The 15,365-nt window shown below is 39.7% G+C and overlaps 1 protein-coding gene across 2 annotated transcripts in view; it reads left to right on the top strand.

Moving 5' to 3' along the window:
- rasgrf2b (Ras protein-specific guanine nucleotide-releasing factor 2b) overlaps positions 1 to 15,365 on the top strand; it is a 74,591-nt gene that overhangs the window by 30,363 nt on the left and 28,863 nt on the right. For both annotated transcript variants that reach the window (XM_026931560.3, XM_026931561.3), the window contains exons 4-10: positions 5,285 to 5,374; positions 6,109 to 6,362; positions 6,658 to 6,737; positions 7,777 to 7,970; positions 9,430 to 9,539; positions 9,725 to 9,843; positions 14,198 to 14,358. In XM_026931560.3, the coding sequence (XP_026787361.1) occupies positions 5,285 to 5,374; positions 6,109 to 6,362; positions 6,658 to 6,737; positions 7,777 to 7,970; positions 9,430 to 9,539; positions 9,725 to 9,843; positions 14,198 to 14,358 (1,008 nt within the window). The remainder of the gene's footprint in view (positions 1 to 5,284; positions 5,375 to 6,108; positions 6,363 to 6,657; positions 6,738 to 7,776; positions 7,971 to 9,429; positions 9,540 to 9,724; positions 9,844 to 14,197; positions 14,359 to 15,365) is intronic.

The following is a 15,365-nucleotide window of genomic DNA, read 5'->3' on the forward strand; positions in this document are numbered from 1 at the left end:
ACAGACCCAGAAGCTCTCCTCCACAAACCAGAGGCCGAACTACCAGTAACCACATCTCCCTGCCACTGTTGTCTCAGTCCCAAACATTTGTGGCAGGTGGGCTGCCAGTCTGTTGTACAGAAAGCTGACTTCATCTCAGCTTTAGCTACCCATTACTCTCTCCACTTTCTGGAACTAACTTAGACCTGGATCACTCCGCAGAACTCAGCTACACCAGCTGTTCTGTCCCCTGCATATGCTTTCTGTCACACTCCACAAGAAACTGGCAGGGGTTGTGTTACAGGTTTGCTTTGTCTCAGAGATGGTGCTTCACACCTCTTTTATTGTCTCATCTCGAGATTTCATCCTTCGAATTCTATGCAGTTACAGTTACCTCTCCAGTCAACCTTCTCATCATTGTCATCTGCCGCCCTCCTGGTCCACATGCAAGGGTGGAAATGTCCTGGACCTGGTCTTCAGTCGCCCCTCTCCAGCTATAGACATCAATGACACTACTCCATCTACTTTCACCATCACCCTCCCTATTTTGCCTAACACCAATGATCAGTACCTCTCTCCCACTTGCTGAAATTGCTGACCCTGGCTCCTTTTCCACTCTACCACTGGAGTTAACCAATAACACCTTCGTGTCTTCACTTTCCTCATCCAGCTTCTGCACGAGATCCTCGCAAGCTACTCAACATCTTTTCTTCACTTCGTAACCTGCCATCTCCTCGTCCACCATCCTCCATGACTGCTGATGACTTTGACAACTTTTTGATGGGAAGATTGAAAAATCTTCCAAACCTTTACTGCTACACCAACTCCTACACTACATGTTCAAGATTGCCCTTCTCTAACTTTGACACATTTTTCTCCTTTATCAATAGAAGAGATGTTGTAAGTCATCTTGTCCTACTATCCCACCACCTGCCCGTTGGATCCCATCCCATCCACAATGCTCCAGACCCTCTCACAAGACCTCCTCCCCTTCATCACTACTATCATTAGTGACTCCATAACATCTGGTCATGTACCAACTGCATTTAAGACAGCAAGGGTTATTCCCATTCTGAAGAAACACACTCTGGATACCTCAGACATCAGCAACTACTGACCAGTATCAGTTCTCTCTTCTTGTTCTTAAATTCTCGAACGCTCCGTCTACAATCAACTGTGTCTCTATCTCACCCAGAATGACGTCCAAGAACCTAACCATTCTGACTTCAAAGAAGGATACTCCACACAAACTGCCCTTGTGGCCGTCACTGCAAAGCTTAATGCCACTAGATCAGCCACACTGTCATCAGTCCTCATCCTGCTTGACCAGTGGCAATGATTTGCTTCCTACCTGGAGGGTTTGTCATATCAGGTGACATGGATCCACATCTGCTCCATGCAGACCCTGCAGTGGTGTGTCCCACAAGGCTCAGTGCTTGGTCCTCTTTTGTTCTCCCTCTATGCTCAATCTCTTGTTGAGGTCATATCCTTATACGTTTTTTTATACCACTGCTATGCGAATGACACTAAACTTATTCTCTCCTTTCCTCCCTCAGACACTCATGTTTCTGCTCAGATCTCAGCTTGTCTGGGAGACATCTAATAAAAGATGGCAGCTCATCAACTGAAACTTTATCTCAGAAAAACTGAACTGCTGTTCAGTGTCAGAATCTTGTGATCCCCATGGGTAACTCTAAGATCTCACCATCAGTCACTGCACACAACCTTGGGGTAACCATGGACAATCAACTGTCCTTCTTGTCTCACACTGTTAAACTGACACATTCATGCTGATTTCTCAACATCAGAAGGATTTGTCCAATTCTATCCAGAGAGGTCACTCAGGTGCTTGTTCAGTCCCTTGTCATTTCGAGACTAGTCTACTGTAACTTGCTCCTGGCAGGTTTGCCTCTGCATGCCATTTGACCAATGCAACTGATCCAGAATGCAGCTTCAACCTTCCCAAGTTCTCCCACACTACCCCATTGCTCCGCTCCACTGGCTTCCTGTAGCTTCCCGCAATAGATTTAAAACACTGATGCTTGCCTACAAAGCCAAAAATGGACCACCACCCATCTACCTTAACGCACTTATCGCATCCTGCAATGCACCACACTCCCTCTGAACTTCTAGCACTGCTTAGTTGGATCCATCAACTTTCAGGTTACAAGGAAGGCATGCATCAACAGAGTTTTTAGACTGATTGTATTCTGTACATGTACCCTGACCTAGTGAACCAGGATAAGCATGTATTTATTGATAGAGACTTTAAAGCACTTCTGTAAGTCGCTCTGGATAAGAGTGTCTGCCAAATTCCATAAATATAAATGAGTTTTACATTCAAGCATATGATTGGTATTCATTAAAGAAGAAACAGGCAAAGCAAAGAAAAAACACCATCACACTGAGCAGTATTCAAGACAGGGGACTGTGCAGTTGTAACCTGTCTTACTTAGAGATTAGAGGCATATAAATCTATATACAGAATTGATCATTTGTCACTTTCTGGTAATAATTGTCATTTAACACATTTTTCTTTAAATTTGTTTTAATTCCCAAAGACTCATCTACTGTTCTTCATTCAGTTTACCTACTGCTTCAGGAGCAAGTCATTATCTATAATCGTGTTTGGCCAATATCCATGAAACACACTCATTGATGATGACCTAAAGGGCATTTAAACCATAATTTGCATACAGAATAAAGAGGTGGTAAAGGCACAGTGAGCTGATATTTGATGCAGGCTGCTGATTGAAGAATGGAGATTGTCCGTGGAGAGGAAGTGAGATAGTTATCTGCTGTGAGAGCATCCACACATCCTCTTAGTGACCCATATTCCTGACTGAACTGACTGAATGTGTTTGAGGCCTCTGTGTTGTCTGACTGTACACCAATCTGATCAGATCATTATCAGTAAAAAAGAAAAAAGAAAAAAGAACGAAAGAAAGAAAAAAGATTAGTCATCATTTGGCTGCATTTTTCAGTGCAGATTCTCCAACTATGATTAAAGAAATACTTCAGTATTCTAGCTATCCTGTGTACTGTATCTGTAGTTTGGGTGATTACCACTGACAGTAGCTTTTTTAAATGGTTTGTACTAGAAGTCTAAGGGCAGTTTTTGGGGAAGTGAGTACATGCAAAATATATTTTATTCACTACTTTCATGAATACTATAGTCAAACGTGGTTAATTAATTTAAGCGCTGAATCCATATAATTTGTCGTTTCAGCGATGTTACGTCTTTTTCATAGAGGAGGATTTGTCTTTAGGTGTTACTAAAGGACTAGATCTGATGGTGTGCTTAACCATTATGGAAGGCCAAAGTAACTGAAATTACTTTTCACTATATTGCTCCAGTGTTGGAAAGTTGGATAAAAGTCACAACATTATATATATATATAAGCTCTATATTATTAGAATTTATTGGCTGTTGTTTCAACTTTTACGATATATAGTCACTAGGAGTGTAACAATATGGATTCAATATGAGGCTCTCAATTCAAGATGTCTGCATGTCAAACATTCAAATACATTCAACAGAGTGCATAATAAAATAGGCTATTTGTCATAAAATACCTTATCGAGTCCATATTTCTCCTCTAAAAAAGTAACTTCCTCTTTATCTCAAACCAGGAGAGGCTACAGGGGTTTAAAAAAAACCTGCTTCTCCTAAGCACATGGTTTTAATGAGCCAAAATGCTAGCATACTATCATGCTAGTTGGCACTAATACTGTTACATGTCAGCCAACATAACATAGACAAAAACACAAAGACAATCTCTCTGGCCTAATTCAATCCGGGTTGAAAAAAATGACCACAACAACTGGAAAGCGCATAGCTACAGATATGAGACCACTTGGTATAAGGATGCAGGATTCAGAAACATGCTTGAGCTATAGACTTCAGACACACCCCCTTGAGAATTACCCCAGGAGAGTTGCCATGGTTGAATACCCCAATTTTTTTTGGAGTAGTTTCAGATTTGTGCTGTTTTGAGAAGTAGTGGGGGCGGACAGTTTGCTGAGACCTGGCAACCCTGCACACCGTTTAAAGCCTGCCCAGAGAGCTAATGTTTAATCAGTTATGTTTCATTTTGCCGTACATCTAATGCACAGCTTTTGTTTTGTTAGATGCTGCTGATAGTCTGAATGGATCGCACAAGCACTGTAAATTATTAGTTATAGTTATTGTATTTTTGTAATGTTGAATGTTTTAATCAGTTGAAAATGGAAACCTAAAACACATATTCAGGCAATCCTTATTTTTGCTGTATCAAATATATATAATATCTAGACACCACTGTATCATATCATATTTTGTCAAATTAGAATTTTGTGTATTGTTACACCCCTAACAGCTGCATATTTTAATCCAAAAACTTTCCTTTGTCTTTTATTACCAGTGAGTTTCAGAAACTGGAACTATGAAAATTCTTGTTCATAGTAATTGCTCAGGGATGGCACAGTGGCGCAGCAGGTAGCATTGCCACATCTAAGGGGTAAAAGGACATCTTAGAACTTGTTTAAAATAGGTGAATGTCTTTATTTTAATAGCAACAGTAACAAAGCACATGTGAAAAGCCTGACAGACTGAACCATGAGCATCTAAAACCTTTACATCTTGAATTGGTATCCTTTTGACTGAGATGGTCCTCTTTAATCTACTCCTATTCCCATTCTATGATATGTTCAAGATGTGAGAACGTTTATTTGTGACTATAATGATTGGGACATTAGCTGTATCAGGTTTACAGCACATCGCCTGGGAAACCCGAGGTGTCTGGATTGAGATTACACCAGATCAAAACCCACTTTTCCAACTGACATTGTTATTCCTTACATGCCTTACAGTTCCAGGTTTCCCAGTTCAATTCATAGCTCAGATTACGGTTTATGCAGAGTTTTACATGTTCTTTTTATTTCTCTACATGGGTTTCCTCAGCGCTGTCTGGTTTCCTCCCTCCACCCAAAAACATGTCAGTAGGTGGATTGGCAACGCTAAATTGCCCCAGGTGTGAATGAGAGGTGGCCTGGTGCCCTGCGATGGACATCCCGTCCAGCGTGTATTCCCACCTCACACTTAGTGTTCCTGGGATAGGCTCTGGATCCACCAGAACCCTGACCAGGATAAAGCAGTTGCAGAAGATGAATGAATAAATGAATGAAGTAATTGCTCGTGTTACAGGTTCCATGCATAGAGATTAGATTTAAAAACACTAAAAATGTGTACTATATGACTAGCAAGAGTTTATCATTTTGCTAGTGGCATTTATCAAAATACCTGATTGTCTGAATTTTCTTGAAGATTGTAGCCTTGAACAAAACCAAGGAGAGGATGCGTCCTTACCAAGTGAACCAAGAGGAAGACGATCCAGACATCAAGAAGATTAAAAAGGTAGCAGGCTCTGTCAGGCACCCTAGGCAAAACTCTAAATTACTCCTTTCCCAAAGCAGAAGAAAACGCTATAACAAGACATCACCTTATATATACTGTATATATATAAAAAACGACAATGCTGTCATCTTATCCAAAATTGGCTGAAAACAGTATAACTGTTATTATGAAACCATCCTAGAAATGGACTCTTTTTTTTCATTGGCCTTTTTGGAAAGGACTCCAACCATTTTTAGCCTGTTTTGAGCACCACTTAATTTGAAAAACATTATTTCAACATCATAGCTCTTTGTTAACGTGTAACTCAGCCGGGCTCCTGAGTGGTGAAGCAGAAAAGTGTTCACCCTATCATCCGGAGATCACGAGACTGAATCCTGATGATGCCACAACCAGTCCATGGCCAGGAGTCCAAGAGAGCAAAAGAATCTCTGGGTGGGAGGGATGGTATACTATGGTATACTATCCCTCCCCTGTCAATCACAGTGATGCTAGCCAATTGTGGGTGTCTGTGAGCTTGGCTAACTAACCAAGACCATAACTAAAGAGAAAATTGGGGGAAAAAACTTGTAACTTCGCCAACTACCAGTCTGGCATCCTATATTAATCTGGCTTTTGCCCATTCTGCATTTTCCCTAGCTTTGAAATAGTATCTAATATAATGATCATCATATTTTTAAGTGGTAAGCTTTTAGATTTTTTTACTTAACAATTGACCTATATTACCTCTCCTCTAGGTCCAGAGTTTCATGCGAGGCTGGCTGTGCCGGAGGAAGTGGAAGATCATTGTTCAGGACTACATCTGCTCTCCTCATGCCGAGAGCATGAGGAAGAGAAACCAGATTGTCTTTAACATGGTGGAGGCTGAGACTGAGTATGTCCACCAGCTGTCCATCCTGGTAAACTGCTTCCTCAGGCCACTCCGCATGGCGGCCAGCTCTAAAAAACCTCCCATTAGCCATGATGACGTCAGCAGCATCTTCCTCAACAGGTGTGTGTGTGTGTGTGTGTGTTTGTGTGTGTTGGTGTGTGTGGAAGGGTGTTGTGTTCCTAAGTGTCTCAGAGTTTCTCGAACATTTTCAGTTCCATGAGAGGTTTAGTTAGACAAACAGCAGTAAAATGATATAGCACATCATTCATTAATTTTTTCTTTGAAGATTTGTCAAATACAAATATTATATATTATAAATAAAAATGGCATAATGATGAGCATCAACTTTAGATTTCAAAGATTTTTTCTTCTCTTGTACATGACTAACCTGTTCATTTCCTCTGTTTCTCTTTAGTGAAACTATCATGTTTTTGCACGAGATATTCCACCAAGGACTGAAGGCGAGGATAGCAAACTGGCCCACACTGGTTTTAGGTAAGCAACCTCCATTCAGCTTCTCCATTCAGAGCCTGATTGCTGCATTTTACCGTCATCGTCAGCAAAAGACGCATAGCGAGCTGTCAAGCAGACATCAAGGACGAGCCGTCTCTATTGATGCACAGCGCCTTAGTTAAACACAGTCACTGACGTCTGACTTCCCGCTATCTCACCGTCTGCAGACACACACACTCTCACAACAATGAAATCCTCATAAAACGTTGTCTCATCATTCCAGCTCTGAAGGCCAAGATAAGCGTTCTCCAAACCTGCCAACAAAACCTTGGCTTGTTTTATGACCTTGGCTCTCAGATTAGGGGCCAGTTCTATTTCAGTTACTTCAGTTAGGTGGATTTGGCACAAAAAAAAAAAAAAAATCTAACTTACTTTTATAAGTTTGCAAGACAATTTTAGCTTGGCAAAATGTTTTCTGAACATTGAGGTTCTTGGAACTGGTTTAAAGAATAATCGATCTGTTAAGTTTTTCAGTGTTCTGAAAATTGTATATAACATTTGCAAACATTCCTACAACATTCCTGCAACATTTTTAGTTTTAAGGATGTTAACACTATGAAATATGAGAACATTGTGTAAATATTTTTTTGGAACTGCCAAACTTTGTTAAACCTTCTGTTAAATGTTCCAGTGACATTCCCTGTTGACTGGATAGTGTGTTAGGCTTCACATGTTGTTCGGTAACAAAAATAGTCAAAAATCTAAATTTAACACTGCCAGAATGTAATACACTTCAAACCACATTAAGAAAACAAGAGGATGATGACATATCAATATTTATTGCTTTTGGTTCTTTCGAACTCTTTTTCTATTGATTTTAATGTTTTGGATCAGTGTAGGTTTCCACAAATGTCTGGAATTGATTTTGTAGATAAATTGTAATATTGGTGATAAATTCTTTCAGTGGAGAGTAAAAACCTTTTTCTCTCAGCAGTGCATATCAGTGAAGAGTTTAAAAAGATTAATCCAGGTAAACCTGTATCACTGTTAAAGTGCCTGACACTGTTATCCCTCCCTTTAGCCGATCTCTTCGACATTTTGCTGCCTATGCTGAACATCTACCAGGAGTTTGTGCGGAACCACCAGTACAGCCTGCAGGTTTTAGCGAACTGTAAACAGAACAGGGATTTTGACAAGCTGCTGAAACAATACGAGTCCAATGCTGCGTGTGAGGGAAGGATGCTGGAAACCTTCCTCACATACCCCATGTTTCAGGTATGACCAACACTTCTGTACAATCCCACAGCAAAGCAAGCATAGCGCATAATTTTTTTACTATTTATATTTTGTCATGTATGATCGCAGGCCATTTTATTGACTGATTTGATGTATTTACATTTCTTAAACATACACTATATTACCAAAAATATTCGGTCACCTGCCTTGACTCACATATGAACTTAAGTGCCATCCCATTCCTAACCCATAGATTTCAATATGATGTCGGTCCACCTTTTGCAGCTATTACAGCTTCAACTCTTCTGGGAAGGCTGTCCACAAGGTTGAGGAGTGTGTTTATAGGAATTTTTGACCATTCTTCCAAAAGCGCATTGGTCAGGTCACACACTGATGTTGGTCGAGAAGGCCTGGCTCTCAGTCTCCACTCTAATTCATCCCAAAGGTGTTCTGTCGGGTTCAGGTCAGGACTCTGTGCAGGCCAGTCAAGTTCATCCACACCAGACTCTGTCATCCATGTCTTTATGGACCTTGCTTTGTGCACTGGTGCACAGTCATGTTGGAAGAGGAAGGGGCCCGCTCCAAACTGTTCCCACAAGGTTGGGAGCATGGAATTGTCCAAAATGTTTTGGTATCCTGAAGCATTCAAAGTTCCTTTCACTGGAACTAAGGGGCCAAGCCCAACTCCTGAAAAACAACCCCACACCATAATTCCTCCTCCACCAAATTTCACACTCGGCACAATGCAGTCCGAAATGTACCGTTCTCCTGGCAACCTCCAAACCCAGACTCGTCCATCAGATTGCCAGATGGAAAAGCGTGATTCATCACTCCAGAGAACGCGTCTCCACTGCTCTAGAGTCCAGTGGCGGCGTGCTTTACACCACTGCATCCGACGCTTTGCATTGCACTTGGTGATGTGTGGCTTGGATGCAGCTGCTCGGCCATGGAAACCCATTCCATGAAGCTCTCTGCGTACTGTACTTGGGCTAATCTGAAGGTCACATGAAGTTTGGAGCTCTGTAGCAATTGACTGTGAAGAAAGTCGACGACCTCTTTGCACTATGCGCTTCAGCATCCGCTGCCCCTCTCCGTCAGTTTACATGGCCTACCACTTCATGGCTGAGTTGCTGTTGTTCCCAAACTCTTCCATTTTGTTATGATAAAGCTGACAGTTGACTGTGGAATATTTAGGAGCGAGGAAATTTCACGACTGGATTTGTTGCACAGGTAGCATCCTATGACAGTTCCACGCTGGAATTCACTGAGCTCCTGAGAGCAGCCCATTCTTTCACAAATGTTTGTAAAAACAGTCTGCATGCCTAAGTGCTTGATTTTATACACCTGTGGCCAGGCCAAGTGATTAGGACACCTGATACTGAACATTTGGATGGGTGACCAAATACTTTTGGTAATATAGTGTATTAGTCATCCTTTTTGCGCTTTACAAAAACATTCACAAATTTGCTTATTTTTTCCCCCACATTTTTTTCTACAGATTCCACGCTATATTATAACTCTACATGAACTCTTGGCTCATACACCGCATGAGCATGTAGAGCGGAAGAGTCTGGAGTTTGCCAAGTCGAAGCTTGAAGAGCTGTCCAGGTAATGTCTTATACACATGAAGGCTGCTTGAAATTTCTTCAGCCTGTCACTGGAATGTATGCTGAAGAGAAGTTTTGATATTTTTACTGATGAGCTGTCTGAGGTGTCTGTGTGAATCTGCCTGTCATTGTTAATAGTCGGATAGAAGTCAAAACAGTAACACTTTCGTGTCTGTGTGTGTTCAGAGTGATGCATGATGAGGTGAGTGACACAGAGAACATCCGCAAGAACCTGGCTATCGAGCGCATGATTGTGGAAGGTTGTGACATCCTCCTCGACACCAGTCAGACATTTGTGAGACAAGGTGAGCTCCGTTCACCATCGAGACCCTGCTGTGAACCTCCCCTGAACTTTAGGGCCAGCTCAGATCAGGGCTAGTACGTGTATCTGTTCTTAACAGTTTGTGTAAGCCTGAAAAAATCTAGTTAAAAGCTGGGAGTAAAAATGTGTTGTAAAAGTTCTCAGAACAGCTTTTTGTGAGGAGTTGGAGTTAATCCTAGGAGTAAATCTTAAGCGTGATTTATGACAGATGCATCGCCGTAAATCGATCAAATACACCCCATCTGCAAAATAAGGCCAAAACAGTGATAGAAAGAAGTGAAAGTTATTTGACTCACATATAAACCAATAAAAAATATTATTTAGCAGAGTAAGAGCACCTGAAAAGACTGAAATCTGGAGCCAATTAATCGAGGTGTACATTAGTGAATCTCATCATATGTAATTTTAGACAAACTCAGTAGCCCTCTTTTGGAACTATTAAGATTTTCATGAATACCACATTTGTGTAAAATGCTCCTTTGAAAAATTTCCAAATAAATCTGTTTGTGTCCAGCTTGATAAATGAGGCCCACTGAGAGTGAACTAAGCATGTTTCATATAGTGAATATACTTATGTGAAGAAAAAATGATACACTACAGTGTCAGTTATAATAAATGTAGCTCCACTTCCACAGAGGATATCCAGTTACAGCTTCTCCATATTTCCTAAGGGGTGTTTTTGAGATTTAACCATTTTAAGACATATAATTGTTTTCTGTTAAAAGAAAGATTGAACAAGATAAATATTGGAATTGCATTCACTCTCAGTGGTCAGGATAAGAAAGCGTTTTTACCATGAGATAGTAAAGATGATTAATGCCTTGCATCCCACCATGTTTTGCAGCGCAGATGAGAGTGAGAAATGTGCTATCATATATATAAAAATAATGACAGAAATAAAACTTTTAAAGACAAATGGACAGAAATGTATGGGTTTATTTTCCCCACTTCAAGTTCAAGACAGATGTGTCTCAGATGTGTCAAAACAGATGTGACACAGATGTGTTTAGAGGTGTGTATCGGTCAAACTTTCTGTGAGATTAAAAAAACCCTGTCATGTACACATCTCTATTTCAGAGTCTGTGGCACTAGTCGAAAGTCATAACGTGAAGCAGTGTGAAACAAAACAGAACCACTTTCAATTGTCTACATTATATCCATAAGCTAATAATTAATGGTTAAGCATTAAAAGACAACTCTTCTCATCATTCAGTCATTTTAGTGACTTTGTAAGCAATGAATATCATGTAGCTAGCTTTCACAAATTAGTGTAGCCTAAATTAGTAGCCTAAAGAATTTTTGAACATTGGTCCCAATCTTAGGCTTCAGCACTGGTACAGTTTTTAATAGTAGCTTGAATGCTCTATGACCTCGAATGCTCTATGCCCAGAAGAGAACATTGCTTGATATTTTGCAGCATTTCTTGAAGGTGGATGCAGTATTTTGAAATATAGGGTTGGATAATTTTATAAAAGAGGCTTGTCACAGAAGGGGCTTTTCAGGACACACCAGCTTGTGCATCTTCATATTTCCAAATATGCACTTCCTGGCTCTCTCACAAACATATGGTCATGGTCCATCACCATTAGGATCATCTCCACCCACAAATCATACTAAAGCACATAATCACGATCAGCGCAGACATGTTAGTGATTATAAGTCAGACTTTGAACCCAGCAGGTGCTTGGTTAATGTTCAGTGCATGCTATGAGCATGGAAAACATTTCAGAATTGGTGAGCTCATTTTATCTTTCTTCTCATTTAAGAGGAAAAGGCTTTAGATGGCAGAGCCCTTGCAAAAGCATCATTGATCTGTTACCTTCCTTTCCATTTTTCTAGCTACTGGCAGTTGCTCAGTGAAAAAGTGACAGAAAATTCAAAGCGCACACACACATACAAATACAGCTCTACTCCACCGCATGTCAGATTCAAACAAGCTTAAAATACTGACAGATCGCAAGGACCAACAAAGAACCTTATTTCTTTTTATTTAAAATGTCCTGTAAATGCCTCGCTGTAACACAGATGCCTGCTTCATCCTCTTCACTGCCCACACACACATCCATCAAAGAAGCCCTGTGGTCCAGTTCACTTTGCTAAAACAGTTGGAACTTTCTGATTTAGACTCTATATGAAAAGTTGTGAAGGTTAGCTTTATGTCATCTCTTCTTACACCTTCACTTTTATGAAATCCAAATATATATTCACTTGTGTAAAGTGAGCAAAGATGAATGGTTGTGGTATCCATACAAACTGGGATTGAAATGAGTGCTTGGAAGGACTACATGGAAGTGTAAGGAGTAAACAGTATGAGCTTTTTCATAGAATTGTAATTAAGAGTATTGATTTTCAGTTATACTTGGATACACTTACAATCCCCTTAAGGTTATACTAGTGAAATACAATTACCCAAATCCTCAGGATGTAAGATTTGGGAATTTTGCCATCTCTGCTGGAAAAAGCTATTTTGAGCTACTCACTGAAGATTTTTTTTTCTCCTCTTTTTTTTGTGAGTTCTGCTGTGTCCTTCAACACCAGATCTTTTAAACTGATGGTACACACACAGAATTCAGGGCAGTATCCCAAACTAAATTCTATGCACTGAGTAGTGTGGCACAAACTAGAGGATATAACTGTGTGGCTGTCTGGGAAAACTCATCAGAAGTCACTGTGGCTCACTTCAGGGAGACAGCCGGGTTTTGAACAGGAGTTTTTCTGCCTGTAACATACTTTAACAAATCTTCTTTAAGGAAGCATAAATATATTATGTAGAAATGATTTTATTAACTTTCTAGCCTTGTCTAGGCTCTATGCAAAGGAGGAGTTGGTTTAAAAAATAGTGTCTACAAAGCAGCTCTAGGTGTGTATAAAGATAGACATAGTCATATTCATGTTTTTTAAAATTACTTTTAGATTTTCTTTATTACATATTAAATCAATAAAAAGACGTTGGTTTTAACGATCAGTGCATTGGTGCTGTAACATGTGGTCACGGGCAGGATGTGAGTGTGTATACTCTTTAATGTTAAAAGAATGCTCTTTATTAAGGGTAATCCAGAAATTGTTATCAAGTTTCATGGAAGGGTTCAGAACACCAGCATTCAACATTTAAAACTGAAAATCCATAATAGAGAATCCATCAAGAGTCAGAAAATCGGAAATCAGGAACAGGAAGAGACAGATGTAGAAACACATATAAGCAAGTAGACAAAGCAACAGATGGGTATAAATCGCCAGTTTAATCAAGGACAAAACTAAGAACAGGGACACACATTTGGGAAATAAACCAATGACAGGACGGGGTGGAGACGTGATCGAAGCCAAAACAACAGCACACACAAATATAAAGACACATATCGTGATTGCCATGCTGGGAGACGTGCTGTGCACTGAGTGGGATTTGTGACAGGCACCGTTCAGTGTAGTCAGGAGGGAATATTTAAATACAATTTTCTTCCTTTTGACTTTTGGGAGTAACCAGACTTTAAAATCCTTCAGTGTTACATCTGATTGAAATACATCCAGATCCAGAAGAGAAACATTTTTCAGTTCAGGAAGACCTGTAGTTTTCAGAACTACTGTATATAGTGGAAAATGCTATCATCATCTTTTCACTATTAAGTGTTATGTGTACTGTTAAGTGTTATGAGCTCAGTGTGAATTCCAGGGGGAGGGACAGGATTTCTCTGTCTCTGCTTTTAATACCCCCTCCCCTTTATTCATTCATTTTTAGCATTTTTTTCTAGCTACCAGTAATTCAAGCAGATGTTACATATCCTCCTGAGTGGAATGGATCAGTATGTGTATATGTATGTATATGACAATTTGATGACAGAAACTTGCACTTTGAATGACAAGATTAATCCAGTTCCATAGTTTGGAGCTGTCATTGTCAACCATTTTAGCCGCCAAGGAGACGTTCAGTTACTACCAAACATTAACTTTTGCTAGCTATGGGACGTTAAGGTGAAACAGATGTGACAAAGTATTCTGAATATTTCGTCGCACAAAAAAACCCTGAAAAGAAAGCGAGACAAGTCGGTATAACACTATTACTTATAATTACTGGATGCTGTGTTGACCCAGAGTGCTTCAAATTGGAAAGATTGATGTAAATGGCTCGGTTGCCCCCCCTGTTTTTTGAGTACATCGTACCCTGGTTATGAAAATAAAAACTTTCTAGTGAAACGATTTGTCCTTTATAGGGCTTACATGCAAATGCAGAGTTCAAATAGTGGGTGTTTCTGAGCTTTGTGTTTGGAAAAGCAAACAGAGCATGCATTTTTCTTTTCTTTACTATCTCATGCTCTCTGACTCTCTCTCATTTTGTGTCTCAGGCTCTTTGATCCAGCTACCCTCGGTGGAGAGGGGGAAGCTCAGCAAGGTGCGACTGGGATCTCTCTCCCTGAAGAAAGAAGGAGACAGGCAGTGCTTCCTGTTCACCAAGCATTTCCTCATCTGTACCCGTAGCTCAGGAGGCAAGCTGCACCTGCTCAAAGTGAGTCAAACACACACACACACATCTCTCTTTCATATACAGCCATCAACATTTATGTAAACTTAAACAGCTGTCCAGCTGGACATGTGAAAACTCTCTGCCTGTCCTTTTAGATTTATGTGAATGAAAGGTCAGTTATGATTATGAACCTTACCTTTGCATTTAACATGTCAGTCTAAAATGTAGCAGCAGACTTGACTAATCTGATTCTCATGTCAGGGCTGTAAAACACACATGACAAGCCTCTCCATACATGTGTTTTTTTTCCAGCCCTGTTTCCAACACTGTCTTCATCTGTCTTCAGTGAACAAACTTGTGCGCACAGCCATTTAAAATTTCAAAATTTAAATAACACCACAACTGGCAAATCTGCTGTTTCAGCTTTGTGAATTCTGAGATGTTATGATGATGACTGGAGGCAAAAGAAACGGCAGTTAGAGTGGAGAAAAATGTGAGTTTTTGTGGCGCAGAGCTCATTTTAAATTGTTGGAACATTTAAAATGATAAGCCCTGCTGACCTCTGAAACAGTGATAGCACACAAGAGGTTGTTATTTTCTATAATTGTACTTTTATGAGTTTCCCTGTTTTACATTCTGAAAAAAAAAAAAAATGGTGGTTACACAGTCGGATGTGACTGTTTTTCTTTTTACACGACATTTTTAGGCTTGGCAGAGTGTGACTTATTTAAATAATATAACACTTACAAATTAAATCACATGGCCATTATAACACAACACAGAATCTGGGAAATAGAAACATATATTCAGGACTAAATTTGGGCAAATTCTAATGACACATTCTTAAAATACTCTCATTTTTTAATTGTCATGCATTATTAAAAAATTATTACTATTGGTTTGTTATTGTCTTGATCCTATGAATTCTAAATATATTTTTTTAAAATCACCCTTCAGTCATGTGATTTTTTTTCTTGTCTTGTTTTTTTTTTAATATACTTTTTTATCTATCATTATATCTAATATCTATTTTTAAATCTTTGTTTTTT

This window comes from Pangasianodon hypophthalmus, chromosome 24, assembly GCF_027358585.1.
Source record: "Pangasianodon hypophthalmus isolate fPanHyp1 chromosome 24, fPanHyp1.pri, whole genome shotgun sequence".
Taxonomy (NCBI): domain Eukaryota; kingdom Metazoa; phylum Chordata; class Actinopteri; order Siluriformes; family Pangasiidae; genus Pangasianodon; species Pangasianodon hypophthalmus.